At 36.7% G+C, this 16,602-nt stretch overlaps 1 protein-coding gene across 10 annotated transcripts in view; it reads left to right on the top strand.

Annotated features, from left to right (window-relative positions):
* Nucleotides 1–16,602, top strand: part of CEP120 (centrosomal protein 120) — an 85,492-nt gene that overhangs the window by 51,484 nt on the left and 17,406 nt on the right. For 9 of the 10 annotated variants that reach the window (XM_067031486.1, XM_059063500.2, XM_067031493.1 and 6 more), the window contains 2 exons: nt 3,183–3,305; nt 10,697–10,795. In XM_067031486.1, the coding sequence (XP_066887587.1) occupies nt 3,183–3,305; nt 10,697–10,795 (222 nt within the window). The remainder of the gene's footprint in view (nt 1–3,182; nt 3,306–10,696; nt 10,796–16,602) is intronic. The other variant, XM_067031489.1, reaches the window with a different exon arrangement.

Below are 16,602 nucleotides of genomic sequence, written 5' to 3'. Positions count from 1 at the left end.
TATCTCTGAGACCTGTGCATTTATATCTCAAACCTTTCCTTTGCACTGTCAACCCATTTATCTCATTGCGTTTTAGACATCTCTACTTGGGTGTCTTAAAGGCATTTAAAACCCACCATGATCCTCCTATCCATACTTGACCTTGCTGTAAGTATTCTTTGTCAGTAATGGACCCCTGTAACCTGTTCTTCCTGTCCTAGCCTGAGTGATATTTTTGAAATTCGGAATCATGACACCCTCCTCTAAAACTGTTCAGGGTTGTCTTAATGCTCATAGAATAAAGATCAGAATTATTACCTTGCCCTACCAGCCTTTGCATAGTTTGGACCCAGCCTACCTCTCTCACCTCATCTCCCACTCTTTCACCTTTTCTATGTGCTCTCCAGCCACACTCGTCCTCTTCAGGTCCTCAGGCATACCATGCATGCTTCACCCTTAGGATCTTTGTGTGTGCTGCTTTTTCTTGGCCTAGTGAACTAAATGAATCCCTCAGTTTCCAGCTGAGGCATCACTTTCCCAGAGAAATCTTCCCTGAGCCCTGCTGTCCAAGTCTAGGTCAAGTTTTTGTTATATGTTTTCTTGGGGTATTATTCTCTTATTCTATTTCTTTATGATATGTTATAGCAGTTTGTTTTTATTTTCATTAGTGTGATAATTTGATCAGTGTCAGATTATTAGTTCCATAAAACTGTTTTGGTTTCTGTCTGTATGCCTGGAGCCCAGCCAGTCTTCAGCACATAATAGGGGCTTAATAAATATTTGCTGGAAAAAGGAAGGCTCAGGCTGTTAAAAATGAAGCTTATCTGTCTTGAAACATTTCAGTGTAGATTAGATATGTATGATGAATGCCTCTGAAGTCTTTAGTAAATCCTGGCATGAAGAATAGTTTCCATAGCAGTTCAGGGTCAGTTAAGATCATATTATTTAGGTGGCTGTAAATATAAATTTGATTGTTATTGTGGTGGCCTCATGTAAATTTATGAAAGATAAAGTTGTAAAAGTGGGCAATTGTGATGGGATTCGCCAGTAATGCTTCTCTTCTACCACTTATCAGGGAGATTCAGCCATCTAGAACAAAGGCTTCTAACATGTATTAGAATCACCGGGGGAGCTCATGAAAAAATCCATGTCTCTACCCTGTCCCAGACTGGTATAATTAGCTTACAATGTTGTGGGAAGAACCTTGGCAGGAAGAACTGGTATTTCGGAAAGATTCCCCGGGGCACTTCTAAAACATAAACTAAGACCTGGGGAAAAAACTCTGGTGGGCAGCAGAAGTTTCTGGGATGCCCAAATTGCTAAGTCTATGACTGTAAACATTTCCCCTTTTATATATAAGAAAACTTTTTAGGCCCTTACTCTGAACCAGGTTACATGAACTATACACACAATTCTAACTTGACAGGTAGAAGGGACAGATAGATACACTATCAGTGCAAGGTGAAGAAAATAAAGTATATATATTCAAATATGTAAGGGTAGTTATCAGAACTGAAAAAAAAAATCAATGTAGTTTATAGACCACTTAGCAAAGGAAAAAGAACCCAGTATGCCTAGTAGCTTGATTAGTAATTCTTAATAGCAGACTGATAATGTCCTGAATGGTCAAAAAACTGCCAAATATTAAGTTGATTAGTTTTTGTTTGTTTTGTTTTGTTTTTTTTTGTTTGTTTGTTTGTTTTTTTGTGGTACGTGGGCCTCTCACTGTTGTGGCCTCTCCTGTTGCGGAGCACAGGCTCCGGACGTGCAGGCTCAGCGGCCATGACTCACGGGCCCAGCTGCTCTGCGGCATGTGGGATCTTCTCGGACCGGGGCACGAACACGTGTCCCCTACATCGGCAGACAGACTCTCAACCACTGCGCCACCAGGGAATCCCTAGTTGATTAGTTTTGGTTTAAAACAAAAATGTGAGAGAGATTCCTTAGAGAGGTTTCTATTCAACTTTAAACATAAAATTTACATGTTCAAAGAGGTAAACTTCAGTTATATGGAAAATTTCCATGTGTGGAATATTCATTACCTAAAGATGCTAGATAAATCCTAATTAGAATTATTGATAATTATTAGCATAAAACGAGAATTTATTACTGGTAATTTAAGTTCCATTTTTGCCACCAATTTTCTCAGTATTTCGCATTGAGTTAAGTCTTAGTCTTAAAGAGATAATTGGGTTATCTAAAGAGGGCTAGTCATATTGGTGTATGTTTTCAGAAAGCATCTTTAAACAGTGCTTATTTGCATTTGATTAGAAAAATCCCACATTTTAAAAGAATACCTTTATATCTTTTTTTTCTTTTTCTTGGTAGTTTTGAAACTCTTCTAAGGGAAATTACAGTGTTTAATCAAGGCAGACTCTTTTTAAAAAAAAAAATTTAAGGAACTATTCATTAGAGCATCATTCTAGTGGATGAAAAGATCTGAATTCTCTTCATGTGTCTCCTAGTGACCAGCTCACTAGCTCTTTGGCACTGCCTCAGTAATTTAGCTCTTTGATCCTCAATTTTCTTACCTATAAATATGAAGGGACTGGGCCAAATAATCTGTAAGTTGTAATAGTATAGGAATTATGAAATTCATACAGTATCAAATTATAGGAACAATAAATAATACTGCATTAAAATTATTTTCGACAATCAGGTATATCTATAATGCTCAAATCTTAAAAATTATTTTCAGTATTTTTATAAATTGACTTTTCCATTTGCCATCCAAAGGTTAATGAAAATGTTCTCAAGATACTGGTTTTATAAGAAATTCCATGCTCCTAAAAAGTTGCTGTAGGAGGCTTCCCTGGTGGCGCAGTGGTTGAGAATCTGCCTGCCGATGCAGGGGACACGGGTTCGTGCCCCAGTCTGGGAGGATCCCACATGCCGCAGAGCGGCTCTGCCCGTGAGCCATGGCCGCTGAGCCCGCGCGTCCGAGAGCTCCGCAACGGGAGAGGCCACAACGATGAGAGGCCTGCGTACTGCAAAAAAAAAAAAAATGTTTTTGTATATTGTTAATCAGTTGATTTACTGAATTTTTAAGATTACTAGAGATCTGAATTTTCTTCATTATACTTTATTTTCTAAATTTTCTAATATAAACATGCCTTAAAGTAAGAAAAGAATGACACTATTGAATTCTGTAATACTAAACTTCACATACTGCTGTTTTAAAGTGGCTATTTTTTTTAATACAGCTCAATGATGCTGAAAATAAGTATAAGATTTTGGAAAAAGAGTTCCATCAGTTCAAGGATCAGCAAAGCAGCAAACCAGAAATTCGTCTACAGTCTGAAATAAATCTTCTCACTTTGGAAAAGGTACCCATGTCAATTTATGGCAACTTAACTAGCCTTAATGATAAATTTATAAGATAAAAAATGATACTTGCATATACAATGTAATAACATTTAACTGTAGTATTCTGATATCAAATAAGAACATATCAGAGAATTTGAGGCACATGACATTGTCAGTACTTAAATTTCATAGCTTTTATCAGTTATAGCCGATACTAGAGTCCTTGGTTATAGACAACAGAACTGAGTAACTCTTGGACTAAAGGAATTCACAAACCTGTCAGGAAAGCTAAAAAACCTGGGGGAAGCAAGTCATGGGCCCATCCTGTCATAACAGAGTCTACTCGGGATGCTACTGTTGGTGCCATGACTGCCATGTCCCTGGATTCTGTCTCCCCTGATTCTAGTGTTAGGCTGTTGAACTCTCAGTTTTGCAGTAGCCACTGTGAATACCCTCTGTCCATATTAAGTGCCCTTTAGATTCACTGTCTCAGGTAGGAGCACACATTTAAATCACAGGTCTGTACTCTACTCTTAGTTTGGAAGAAGGGATAGTCATCCTATTTTGCTTTCTGTGGTTGGAAGCCAGTTCCTGACTCTCATTTATATTGGGATTCCCCACAGACATTGTTCAAGTTGTAGGCATTAAAAAATGTGTAATACCCAACAGACAATCTAAGTTTGACAATATGAGCTCTTGCATTTTAGAGTTTGATAAATTTTAGGCATTATTAAAAAGATATAGCATACTTAAGAAAATAACAGTTAATAATAAACAGGAAAATAAGCTTTAGAAGCTTAAGGATTTAATTGTCGTGGCAGCCATTGCCTGTCTGTTCCCACTCAGCATTGTATTGAAGGCTTCCTTACCCTTTCTCTTCTGTAGATTCAGCCACTAGGGGACACTAACAGAAGATTGGTAGATAGGAGTTGGGAAGATGCCAGAGTAGTTCTTTCTTCTCTCTCTTTTTGCCTCTCTACTTCACTTATTTTCTCTGGCAGTAGTTACATCTTTTTATGGTTCTATCTCCCACCAGGCATCCGTTCTCCAGCTTCCTTTAGGCAGTCTCCACTGTGGTTCTAGCCCACTGGACATCCCCAGTTTATGGGTTCCTTGTATTAAGAACTACTATTTCCTGGTAACTTTTTGTAGTCCCTCCTACTTAGGAGAGGTGGGGGCTTCTTGCTGCTGCTGATGATCACTGGGTTGCCTCACCATATTCTCTTTGGCCTTTCTGCTCTTCCTTTATCTGTTGAACCAGTTTCCTGTATTAAATTACTTATGATTTCTAGATTCCTGGCAGGATGCTGACTGATAGGGTTGGTTTTTCATTATCCAGCAAAAACGTATGCTATTTATGATGCCATGCTAAATGCCATTATGAATGATTCAAAAATGTTCAGGATACCGTCAAGTAAATAACAAGTTACAGAAGGAGACAAGGAACATGCCCAAATAATTATAGCAAAAGGCAAAAGAGCAGATATCGTCTAACTTTCTCTTACTAAATGCCATGAGTCCAAAGGGAAAACAAAGTCAACTTCTGAAATCAACACACTAAATATAAAGAAGGAATGAGATTATATGTGGAGCCTAAGAATAGGTGAAACTTTAAATAGGTAAATATGTGGGTGAGGTTATTCTAAAAAGAAGTACTGAACAAAAGTATAAAAAATTTAAAAATCTATTGCATATTTGGATAACTGCTTGACTAGAACCTAGAGTCTAATCATTATAGTATGGTTTACCCTTGAACAACATGAGTTTGAACTGTGAGGGTCCACTTATACACAGATTTTTTTTCAGAAAATACATTCTACAGTACCACATGACCCGTGGTTGGTTGATTCCTCAGATGCGGTACCACATATTCAGAGGGCCAACTGTAAAGTTATAGGCATTTTTTTGACAGCATGGAGGATTAGCATGCATACCCCTGCATTGTGCAAATGTCAGCTGTAGTTTTAAAATAAAGGTAGGCCTGATAAGAGAATGCTGGAAATAAAGGTAATTTTCAGCCATATGAGGGAAGACCTTAGATGTTTGCTTAAAGAATTCATATTTCATCTGATAAGAAAAGTCAAAAGATTACTCTCAAATTTATAAGATTGGCTTAATCGATGTTAATATTAATAGAAATGAAGATTTTCGATGAACTTTTTTGGAGAGATGGAAGTTGTAGAGAATTCAGATTTTAGACATACTACATTTGAGATGCTAATGCAGTAATCTAAGTGAAGGAGTTAACTAAGTGGTTAAAAAATGAGAAAATACAGTAGGAAGAGAAAAGGTCTAGACAAACAGATTTGAGGGTCATTTGAATAAAGTAACAGCTTACAGGTATATGCAATTGCTTAAAGAGTGTTTAGGAAGGCTAACTGATGATAAAACTTATGGGGACGTTCAGCTTTGAGAACAATCAAGAGTTGGGGAAGGAGGCTAATGAGATTTAGAGAAGTAATAAAAACAGTCTAGTGCTGTGCCCAAAAGGTAAGGGGAAGTTTAAAGAATGAGGAAGTGAAAATAATCTCTCATGATGGGCAAGTCAAGAGTGGTTGAGGAAAGACCATGTGTCTGGCAGTTAAGAGGTCACTGATTTTTAAGAAGCCAAATTGCAGAAGGTTACAGAAAGTTTAGCTTTGAAAAGAAAACAAGAAAACGGCTTCCTTGGTGGTGCAGTGGTTAAGACTCCACCTGCCAATGCAGGGGATGCGGGTTTGAGCCGTGGTCCTGGAAGATCCCACATGCCGAGGAGCAGCTAAGCCCGTGCACCACCACTACTGAGCCTGTGTGCTGCAACTACTGAAGCCTACACACCTAGAGCCTGTGCTCCACAACAAGAGAAGCCACTGCAGTGAGAAGCCTGCGCACCGCAATGAAGAGTAGCGCCCGCTCACCGCAGCTAGAGAAAGCCCATGCACAGCAACGATGACCCAAGGCAGCCAAAAATTTTTTAAAATAAATTTCAGAAAACCGCAGAAGACAAGAAAAAATGGAGCCCAAGGGCCTAAAGGTCTCGAGAAAAGCTTATTTAGAGGTAGGAAAATCAGAGAATATTTTTAGATTAAGGACAAGAAATTAACAGCAAGGAGAAATTGAAGCTTTAAGAGAGGAGGGGATGGTTGGAGCATAGATATAAAATTTAGCCCTTGATATGACTATTCAAGAGTCAGAAGGGTGCATATAGAAAATTTGGAGACAAGAATAAGAGTGGTTAAAAAAAATTGAGTTGAAAAGGGTATTAACTGCTTTCTTCTAGCGTTTCTGAATTCATTAAATGTTTATGCAGCTTGTCAAATGCCATGCTATTTTTGGTTCCTCTTCTTACCCCAATATCTATTTAATTGCAAAGTCTTGTTGATTCTGCTTCTTACATATCTGGACAATCTCTTCATTCTCCTTTTTTGGCCTTCTCATTTCTCTACCAATGACCTTGAATTTGAATCAAACTGGACATTTCCCACCCCTTTTGATTAAACCAAATATTAAAGTATTTCTGTTTTTATATTATGAATTATGTGGCCTGCCAGAGATATTTGAAGCATTCAGACAATATCTCATCAATTCTCACAAGTTCCCTTAAGTAGGTGTCAAGAGTATTTCCATTTTATCTTGGGGAAATTCAGGGCCAAATATCTCAAAATTGGAACAGAGGGCTTATCATATTCATCTTTTCTGAATATATACTAGATAATATCACCATAGAAATAATTGTAAGTGATTTAAAAAAATTTCTTCTTCCAATTACACTTCTACCAAAAGGATAAAAATCACCAAACATATTACAATATAAACAGCACCGTGAACTTGTTGAGGAAAAAAAAAAAGTAATGGAAGCGCCTTTATATCAGACCTAATGAATTCATCCACTGTTTTTAAATGCCTAGCAAAGCAAGCCTTCTCAGTTCTTTTGAACATTCTTTGCAAGTTTTTTTGGAGCCAGAAGAGGGCAGAATCTTATTTCTTAAGTAACAAAGAGATAAAAGCATGAAAAGGAAGACTTAAGTGAAAAAGTACCTGATTTAGTCTACAACTTCTGGTTATGTCTGATTGAGAGCTTTTTTCTTTTCTGTTTACTCATCTCTTCAGTATAACACAAATATTTCCGTTTTCACTGAAATGGTCTAAAAATAAGTTCATTAAGATACAGTTTTACCAAATGCAATTCTTGATTCCCTTAAGTGAATAGTAGTTTGATGTGCTTTTAGCTAGGAAATGACTTTTAGATAGCTTAAAAACAATTGGAACTTTTAAAAAATAAAATAGGGAAAGCATTATAATTTAGTAATGCATACAGAAGATTAAGACAGAAACTAAATTTGTGTATTTAAGAACATTTGGTGAGTATCTACTGTGTCTTAGGACAAAGGGAAAAATGAGAGAAAAGAGTAAAAGTATGTTATCCTTTTGGGACCTCACGTGTTTTTTTTTGATGTGGACCATTTTTAAAGTCTTTATTGAATTTGTTACAATATTGCTTCTGTTTTATGTTTTGGTTTTTGGGCTGCGAGGCATGTGGGATCTTAGCTCCCTGACCAGGGATCGAACCCACACCCCCTGCATTGGAAGGCAAAGTCTTAACCACTAGACTGCCAGGGAAGTCCCTGGGACCTCACTTCTAGAAGAGTTTGTAATATAATCGGGGAGATGACTCCGAGAACCTTAAATGACCATATATAATCGAATACCAGGGAATGTGATAGGAACTCTTTGCAGTTCAGAAAGAAGTCATTTGGTGTTCAGAATATAGTAGTTTTAAGACAGCTCCATGGAGAGGTAGGATTTGAGCTGAATCTGAAGTTTTAAATAAGCAACGAAGAAGAAGAATAGACAGGCTCAGGAAGTAACTTGGACAAGGTGAATGTAGGGGAGACAAACCCGGTGGTTGGAGTAGAGGGTTTCCTGTTGAGGAATACCAAGAAAGTAGTAGAACAAGTAGGATGGAAATAATATCTTGGAGGAGTTTAGGCTCAGTCCTGTAGGCAAGTAGCAGCTGTTGTAGATTTTTTTTTTTTTTTGCGGTACACGGGCCTCTCACTGCTGCAGCCTCTCCCCTTGCGGAGCACAGGCTCCGGACGCGCAGGCCCAGCAGCCATGGCCCACAGGCCCAGCTGCTCCGCAGCATGCGGGATCCTCCCGGACTGGGGCACAAACCTGTATCCTCTGCATCGGCAGGCGGACTCTCAACCACTGCACCACCAGGGAAGCCCTGTTGTAGATTTTTTAGTAGAGAGTAAATTGATGTAATAGTGATTGCAGGATTTGTAGATAGAATACGTTTGAGGCTGAGCAGACAAGAGATGAGATAAGCCTGAGCTTAGGAAATGGTAGAACATAAAAGAATAAAACTGGAAAATATTTCAAGGGAGAAATCTATAGTTTTTTGTGACACATTGGAACTAGGGAATAGGAGATTAGAGGCAAAGACAATGCCATGCCTCCAGTAGAGAATTAGAGTTGTGGGTATATCAGGGATAGAAACAGGGACATTGAGAATCAGTGAAAGTCTGTGCTTGGTCTCCACTAGCCTCTGAATTGACTCTAGGTCCTGAGCCAAGTTTTAATTTGAGTCTATAACTTGGCTTAAGATTTAAGTAAAAAGAGCCTTCCCGAAGTCTCATATCTACCCACAAAAAGGGCTCTTAACTCGAGATGTTTGAATGCCCTGAAATTGTGTCAAAATTTTGGTTGCGTACCTTTTTCTGGGAATTGGGTCCATATATGTTTTTAGAATCACAGAGGCACCTGTGTCCTTAAAAAAAGTTAGGAATCACTGATTTGGTAGTTTGGGGTGAATTAGAAAAATGATGTGTAACGTCTCAGATTTGTTAGCTACAGTTTTTTTTGTTTGTTTGTTAAGAATAAAGACATTATATGTTTTGATTATATATGCATTTTAAATTAGTGTGAACTGCTGTGTGAATATCAATGCAAATGTGAGTTATTTTGATAATCATGGCAAAACTGATAAAACCTCCCCAGCTTTTTCTGATGGAGTCAGTTCAGTGGGTATAAGTGATCTCTCTAGGTTGTCCTAACCCTCATTGTGAGGCTCGTCCAGGATACTGTACCTTCTTCAAGACCCAGGGACATGATCACTTTTATAGTTTAATACTATTGTTTTATCACACAGTTATAAATGGATTTTTGCTTTTCCTCTGACATATGTCCTCTTGTTAAAATTACCAACTAATATGTATAAGTCTTTAGGGCATAAGTGGAAGAGATCATCTTTGATAATCTCAGAGTATTATTCAACTTAAGATGTATGAGTATAGTTGTGAAATGTCAACACATTTAAATCCAAGTACCAGGGATTTGTAAAGCAGAAAAGACCTTGACTCCATGAAGTCATATATTACTGCAGAGAACGTTCTGGTCTTTCGTGAAGGGATTTTGGCAATCTGCTTTTCCTTTCATTTTATTTCCTTCTGAGCTTTCTGAAGTTTGAAGTTTTGGATAATGTCTTTGATTTTATTTTTCTGCAAAACATTAGGAGTTGTGTGTATGGGAAAAACTAGACTTGATATAAAAAAATTAGACCAGTTTAGATTAACAGTATTTTACTGTAATTCATCCATATTATTACCTTATCACTTAAATAGTAAAACTGTCTGTTGGCTACATGAATTTGTTTGGTACTTGGTTTGAAACTTTGAGAGAGTACATTCCAAAACCTAGCCAAGTTGGCTTCAGTTCATACACAACAGATTGCCTGCTGCAAGTATAAATAACCGTATTTTAAAAATCAAATCTATTTCATGTTTTTCTTTATATATTTGAGGAAAAATAGAAAATAGAAGTTAGATGAGTGTTTTTAGGAGCATTATTTTTCTTACTCTTAAGTTTATTTTAACATTCTTAAAATATTTTGACTTTGTACTCTTAGTAAACTGCCTTCTGATAAAACAGTTCACTGTTTTCAGCATTTTATGATTTTTGCCAAAAGAGTTATAGAAGTATCTCTACAAGCTCTCTTCAATGTAAGACAAAATTCTACATAATGATAGGTCTCCAAAAGGAGTAATTTGGTTTCAAGGTTGAGCGTGTCAGCTAAATGGAATGCTAACAACTGCTTTTTGTTATATTAAAAAAAAAAGGTATTTTTCACTCTATGATCTTTATGTAATATATATGTTTTAAATACATTTATAGTAACTGTCTGGAGGTTAAGACTGATTCAGTTCCTTTTAGTATAGGCTGTTAGGCAGTAAAAATACAACTATATTTTAAACAAGAAAATGTTCATGTGCCATAATATTTACAGTAAATTATATAACAGTTTTAGATGATGTCGTATGTTACACTATATAAACTCTTTTCTTAAGCCAGAGTCTTTGTATATATTATCTTTCAGTGATTGTACACAGTGGTATAGTGTTTCACTTGATATGATTTTAATCACTGTTAGGTTGAACTTGAAAGAAAGTTGGAATCCGCAACTAAGTCTAAGCTGCATTACAAGCAGCAGTGGGGACGAGCTTTGAAAGAACTTGCCAGACTTAAACAGGTATGTAGTTTATAGCTGATGATGGATTATTCTTTTTATGTCTTTCTCCCTTGATTTTTTACAAGTTTGCATATTTGGCAATATCTGTTAGGTTCAGATGTCTGTATTTAAATGTCCAGTTCCGTATTTGAGATTAGGCCCCACCCCCCCCTTTTTTTTTTAATGTGTTACATGTAAGATCCTCCTTTATAAAAACTAAAACTTCTAGGTCCTTTTTCTTTTCTTTTTTAAGCCAACTATCCTCTTCCCCACGGCAAGTTGGGAATAATTTCTACTTTCACTTTAAAAACTACCATTCTTTTTCTCCTTTTACTTTCACTTATAAAACTACCATCTTTTTCTCCTTAGTATTAATTTCCTTCTATTGAGAGTGCCTTTTGGGGAGAATTTTAAGAACATATTTTAAAAGTCATTCCTAGGAAGACACAGTAATTTATTCATTAAAAAAAGGGATCATGGGATTTTTGCATAATTTTACAAGAATTTAAAAGTGAGAGTAGTTTCCTAAATTCTTCACTTTTTTTTTCCTTCCTGGTACCAGGTAATAAATGCTGTTAGCTTCCTGAGGAATGAACCTTAATTTTGGCTATAATTTCTTCAAATTATTAAGATCAAATAAAATATGAGCAAGACTTTTATTTTGAATCTCATCTATTTGACCTTAACTTTTAAGGATCATTAGTGGTTAGTTTATTCTAAGTTTTGCTTTTCTGAAATGTGTCCATTATATGCTGAATGAAATTTGGTACTTAGGGTCTCTCAGATTTGTATTTTTTTTTAATGTGTCTCCCAAACCATCAAATGTCATTAAACATCTTGTGGTATTGTACTAAATGCTTACCACCTTCATAGAAGAGTATGTACTAGACTGCCTGAGAATAAATAGTGCAGTTTGCCTTAACATAGCTTTTAGATGAGTTGAGATTGTAAGCCTAAGTATAAAATAATACTACACACACTGAATATGTTTTATAGATGCTCGCAAGACTAAGGATAGATGAATGAATAATCATATATAGTACTGAGGGCCTCCTGTGTTCAAGGCACCGTGCTAGATTTATAGATATAAGTAAAACATAGGTGTTTGCCTCAGGGAGCTTGCAGTTTAGTAATAGGGATGAAAACTATAAATATAACATTTACTGCCAAATAGTAAGAGACCTGAAAAGACCTGTACAGAGTACTCAGGAGGGGAAGTACATCTATTTAATAGAACTTAGGAAAGGTGTCATAGAAGATGAGATATTTGAGATGGATCTCTGGAGAATTGGTTGTGATTTAGGAAAGCTGTGGGGAAAATGTTGTATATACAATGAATAGAATGATTATAGCAAGGAGGCACAAAGTCAGAAAGCATAGACTCTCCATGGAGAACAGAGGAGGTCCCATTTTAGAGGTCATTTCAGGAAATAAGGTCTATGTTGCAGTGGGAACATGACAAGGAGATTATTTTAAAAGACATGATTTTGGTAGATTCTATACAGTACACTATACCTAATCAGAATGCAGAGTGGAAAGTCAAAGATGATGTCAAAGGTTCAAGCCTAAGTGTCTGGAAAGAGAGTTTTCCAGGATTGGAATGATGGTTATTAAGACAAGAAGCTGATTGAAGCATGGAAAGGAGATAGGACTTGCAGATTTGAACATTTTAATTTTTATAGAAAGAAATTCAGCAAGCAGTTAGAAGTATGGACTGATGGGAGGATGATTGAGGTTAATAACATGAAGGAATCCTTTTGCAGAGGTGATAATTGAAGATGTGGCAGATAGAACTTAGAATTCTTAAGCAAGTTGCACACAGTCACACAGGTACTAAGTGATAGAGCAAGGATTAGACTCATTTGACCGGAGTGCAGTCTCAGGCTCTTCCTGCTTTATAATGTTATGGTTTAATTAATTCCATAGAAGCCACATAATGAAAGAATTTCAAATAGAACAAAGTGAGCTGTGGAAGACATTAGGGATTTCTGACAGAGTGAGTATTGAAGCAGCAGAAGTCATGATTTGGCCTATCATAAGCAAGGAAAATGACATCACTGACAGACTAGCTCTGGTAATGAGAATTAAAGTGACTTTGAAAGAGAATAAGCTAATATAAAGTCATGATGGCAAGATAATTAAGTTACATTTAGTATCACAGGGAGGAGTCCCTGTGGAATTGGGAGCAAGGAAATAATGTGGTGAGAGTGGCTATTAAAAATAACAGGATACAAATTCTACCAGAGGCAGCATACATAGCAGTTTAGAACATGGCCTTGGAGACAAGAGAGCTGTATTGATCTTGGCTATACTTCTTAACTACATCTGTGACTTGGGGAATATAATTTCTCTGATTAGTCTCCTCATTTGGAAAAGGAAAAATCTTTCCTCACAGATTGTTCTGAGAATTAAATGAGTGGTCTGTAAAGCATTTAACACAGTGTTTCATACATAGTGTATCTTCAATAAATGGTAACTTGTTAAAAGGATATGAGCCATAAAGCTATTGTGTAGTATTCTTGGTTTCAGTCATTGGGGACCTAATCAGATGGTAGCTTTGGAATATTGATGAATAGAACAAATATTAGAAGGATTTATGACTGAGTAGCTGAAAAATGACAGACACCAACCAAAAATTGAAAATTTTTAAGTCTACAAGATAGGAGAATGTTGTTATATAATAGTAGCAGTGGGGAAGTGAGGTTCAATATAGTTTCAGTAATAAGAGTACTTTGTATTTGGATGGTAGATTTAATATAGATGTTCTGTAGAAACTGACATAAGGGGAAAAAACCTGTGTTAGGGCTAATTGTGCAGATATGCAATACTGTCAGTCAGTAGGTGAACTTCCCAAAGTTAGGTGTAAAGAGATGAGAGTGCACTGAGTCTGAAGAAACATCTATAGTTGTTTTATTTCTTCATTTTTCATTCATCAAGTACTTATCAGGAGCCTACTATGCACCTTGAACAGTGGTAGATGCTCTAGATACAGCAGTTCTCTCCCCACAGGAAATTTAAAGTTCAGCTGGGAGGGCTGATATTTAGCAAGAACATGGCAGGGTGGTAAGAAGTGCAAATGAAGTTAGCAGAAATAATAAAAAATAAGTATTAGAAAAACAAGAGGACAGTGGGTTATCATTGTATTTTGTCATTCAGAGCTGAGGGAGAAATGGTTAAAAAATGGTGTTTCAAATATCAGTATTAGAAAAAGGAATCCAAACTGGAAAAGAAGTAAAACTGTCACTGTTTGCAGATGACATGATACTATACATAGAAAATCCTAAAGATGCTACCAGAAAACTACTAGAGCTCATCAATGAATTTGGTAACACTGCAGGATACAAAATTAGTGCACAGAAATCTCTTGCATTTCTATACATCAACACCAAAAGATCAGACAGAGAAATTAAGGAAAGAATCCCGTTTACCATCACATAAAAAGAATAAAATAACTAGAAGTAAACCTACCTAAAGATCTGTACTCTAAAAAGTATAAGACGTTGATGAAAGAAATTGAAGATGACATAAACAGTTGGAAAGATATACCGTGTTCTTGAATTGGAAGAATCAATATTGTGAAAATGACTATACTGCCCGAGGCAATCTACAGATTCATTGCAATCCCTATCAAATTAGTAATGGCATTTTTCACGGAACTAGAACAAAACTTTTAAAAATTTCTATGGAAACACAAAAGACCCCAAATAGCCAAAGCAATCTTGAGGAAGAAAAATGGACCTGGAGAAATCATGCTCCCTGACTTCAGACTATACTACAAAGCTACAGTCATCAAAACAGTATGGTATGGGCTTCCCTGGTGGCACAGTGGTTAAGAGTCCGCCTGCCAGTGCAGGGGACACAGGTTCGAGCCCTGGTCTGGGAAGATCCCACATGCCATGGAGCAACTGAGCCTGTGCACCAGAACTACCGAGCCTGTGCTCTAGAGCCTGTGAGCCACAACTGCTGAGCCCCCAGGTGCTTAGAGCCCATGCTCTGCAATGAGGAGCCCCCACAATAAAAAGCCCGTACACTGCAACGAAGACCCAGTGCAGCCAAAAATAAATTAATTTTTAAAAAGTACTGTATTGGCACAAAGACGGAAATATAGATCAAAGGAACAGGATAGAAAGCCCAGAGGTAAACCCAGGCACCCATGGTCACCTAATCTGTGACAGAGGAAGCAAGAATAACAGTGGAGAAAAGACAGTCTCTTCGATAAGTGGTGCTGGGAAAACTGGACAGCTACATGTAAAAGAATAAAATTAGAACACTCCTTAATACCATACACAAAAATAAACTCAAAATGGATTAAACACCTAAATGTAAGACCAGGTACTGTAAAACTCTTAGAGGAAAACATAGGCAGAACACTCTGACATAAATCACAGCACTATCTTTTTGGATCCACCTCCTAGAGTAATGAAAATGAAAAGAAAAATAAACAAATGGGACCTTATCAAACTTTAAAGCTTTTGCACAGCAAAGGAAGCCATAAACAAAATGAAAAGACAGCCTACAGAATGAGAGAAAATATTTGCAAACAAAGCACCCGACAGGGGATTAATCTCCAGAATTTACAAACAGCTCATGCAGCTCACTATGAAAAAAACAAACAACCCAATCAGAAAATGGGCAGAAGATCTAAATAGTTCTCCAGTGAAGACATACAGCTAGCCAAAAAGTACATGAAAAGAGGCTCAGCATCACTAGTTATTAGAGAAATGCAGATCAAAGCTACAGTGAGATAGCACGTCATACTGGTCAGAATGGCCATCATCAAAAAGTCTACAAATAGTAAATGCTGGAGAGGGTGTGGAGAAAAGGGAACCCTACACTGTTGGTGGGAATGTAAATCGGCACAGGCATTATGGAAAACAGTATGGAGATTCCTTAAAAAAACTAAAAATGGAGCTACCATATGATCCAGCAATCCCACTCCTGGGCATATATCTGGAGAAAACCAGAATTCAAAAAGATACATGCACCGAGTGTTCATTGCAGCACTATTTACAATAACCAGGACATGGAAGCAACCTAAGTGTCCATTGACAGAGGAAAGGGTAAAGAAGATGTGGTACATATGTACAATGGAATATTACTCAGCCAAAAAAAAGAATGAAACAATGCTATTTGCAGCAACATGGATGGACCTAAAGATTATCATACTATGTGAAGTAAGTCAGAGAAAGACAGATACCATATATCACTTATATGTGGAATCTTAAAAAAAAATGATACAAATGCACTTATTTACAAAACAGAAACAGATGACACAGACATAGAAAACAAACTTATGATTACCAAAAGGGAAATGTTGGGGGGAGGGATAAAGTAGGAGTTTGGGATTGACTTATACACACTACTATATATAAAATAGATGATCAACAAGAATATAAGCACAGGATTGTATAGCACAGGGAACTCTACTCAATATTATGTAACAACCTAAATGGGAAAAGAATTTGAAAAAGAATGGACATATGTATATGTATAACTGAATCAGTTGTACACCTGAAACTAACACAACATTGTAAATCAACTATACTCCAATATAAGATAAACATTTAAAAAAATAGTATCAATATTAGATATGAAATCATTTCAAGTTTTAAAATGGAGAGTAGATTGGGAGGAAGTGGAAGACAGTACCTACCACTGAAGAAATTTATGCAGCTTATGAAGGATAAGAGACTAATGCAATGGTAATTAATTACAAGGCATTATCAAAATTAGTAATGAAAAGATGGAAGCCTGTGAGCTGTTGATAGCGCATTTCTTCTGGAGAAATGAGTGATTAATTATCAGAGCATAATTTCATTATAATTGTT

This window comes from Kogia breviceps, chromosome 4, assembly GCF_026419965.1.
Source record: "Kogia breviceps isolate mKogBre1 chromosome 4, mKogBre1 haplotype 1, whole genome shotgun sequence".
NCBI lineage: Eukaryota > Metazoa > Chordata > Mammalia > Artiodactyla > Physeteridae > Kogia > Kogia breviceps.
Note: the sequence above shows the minus strand (reverse complement) of the source record. Positions and strands in the feature narration are given on the sequence as shown.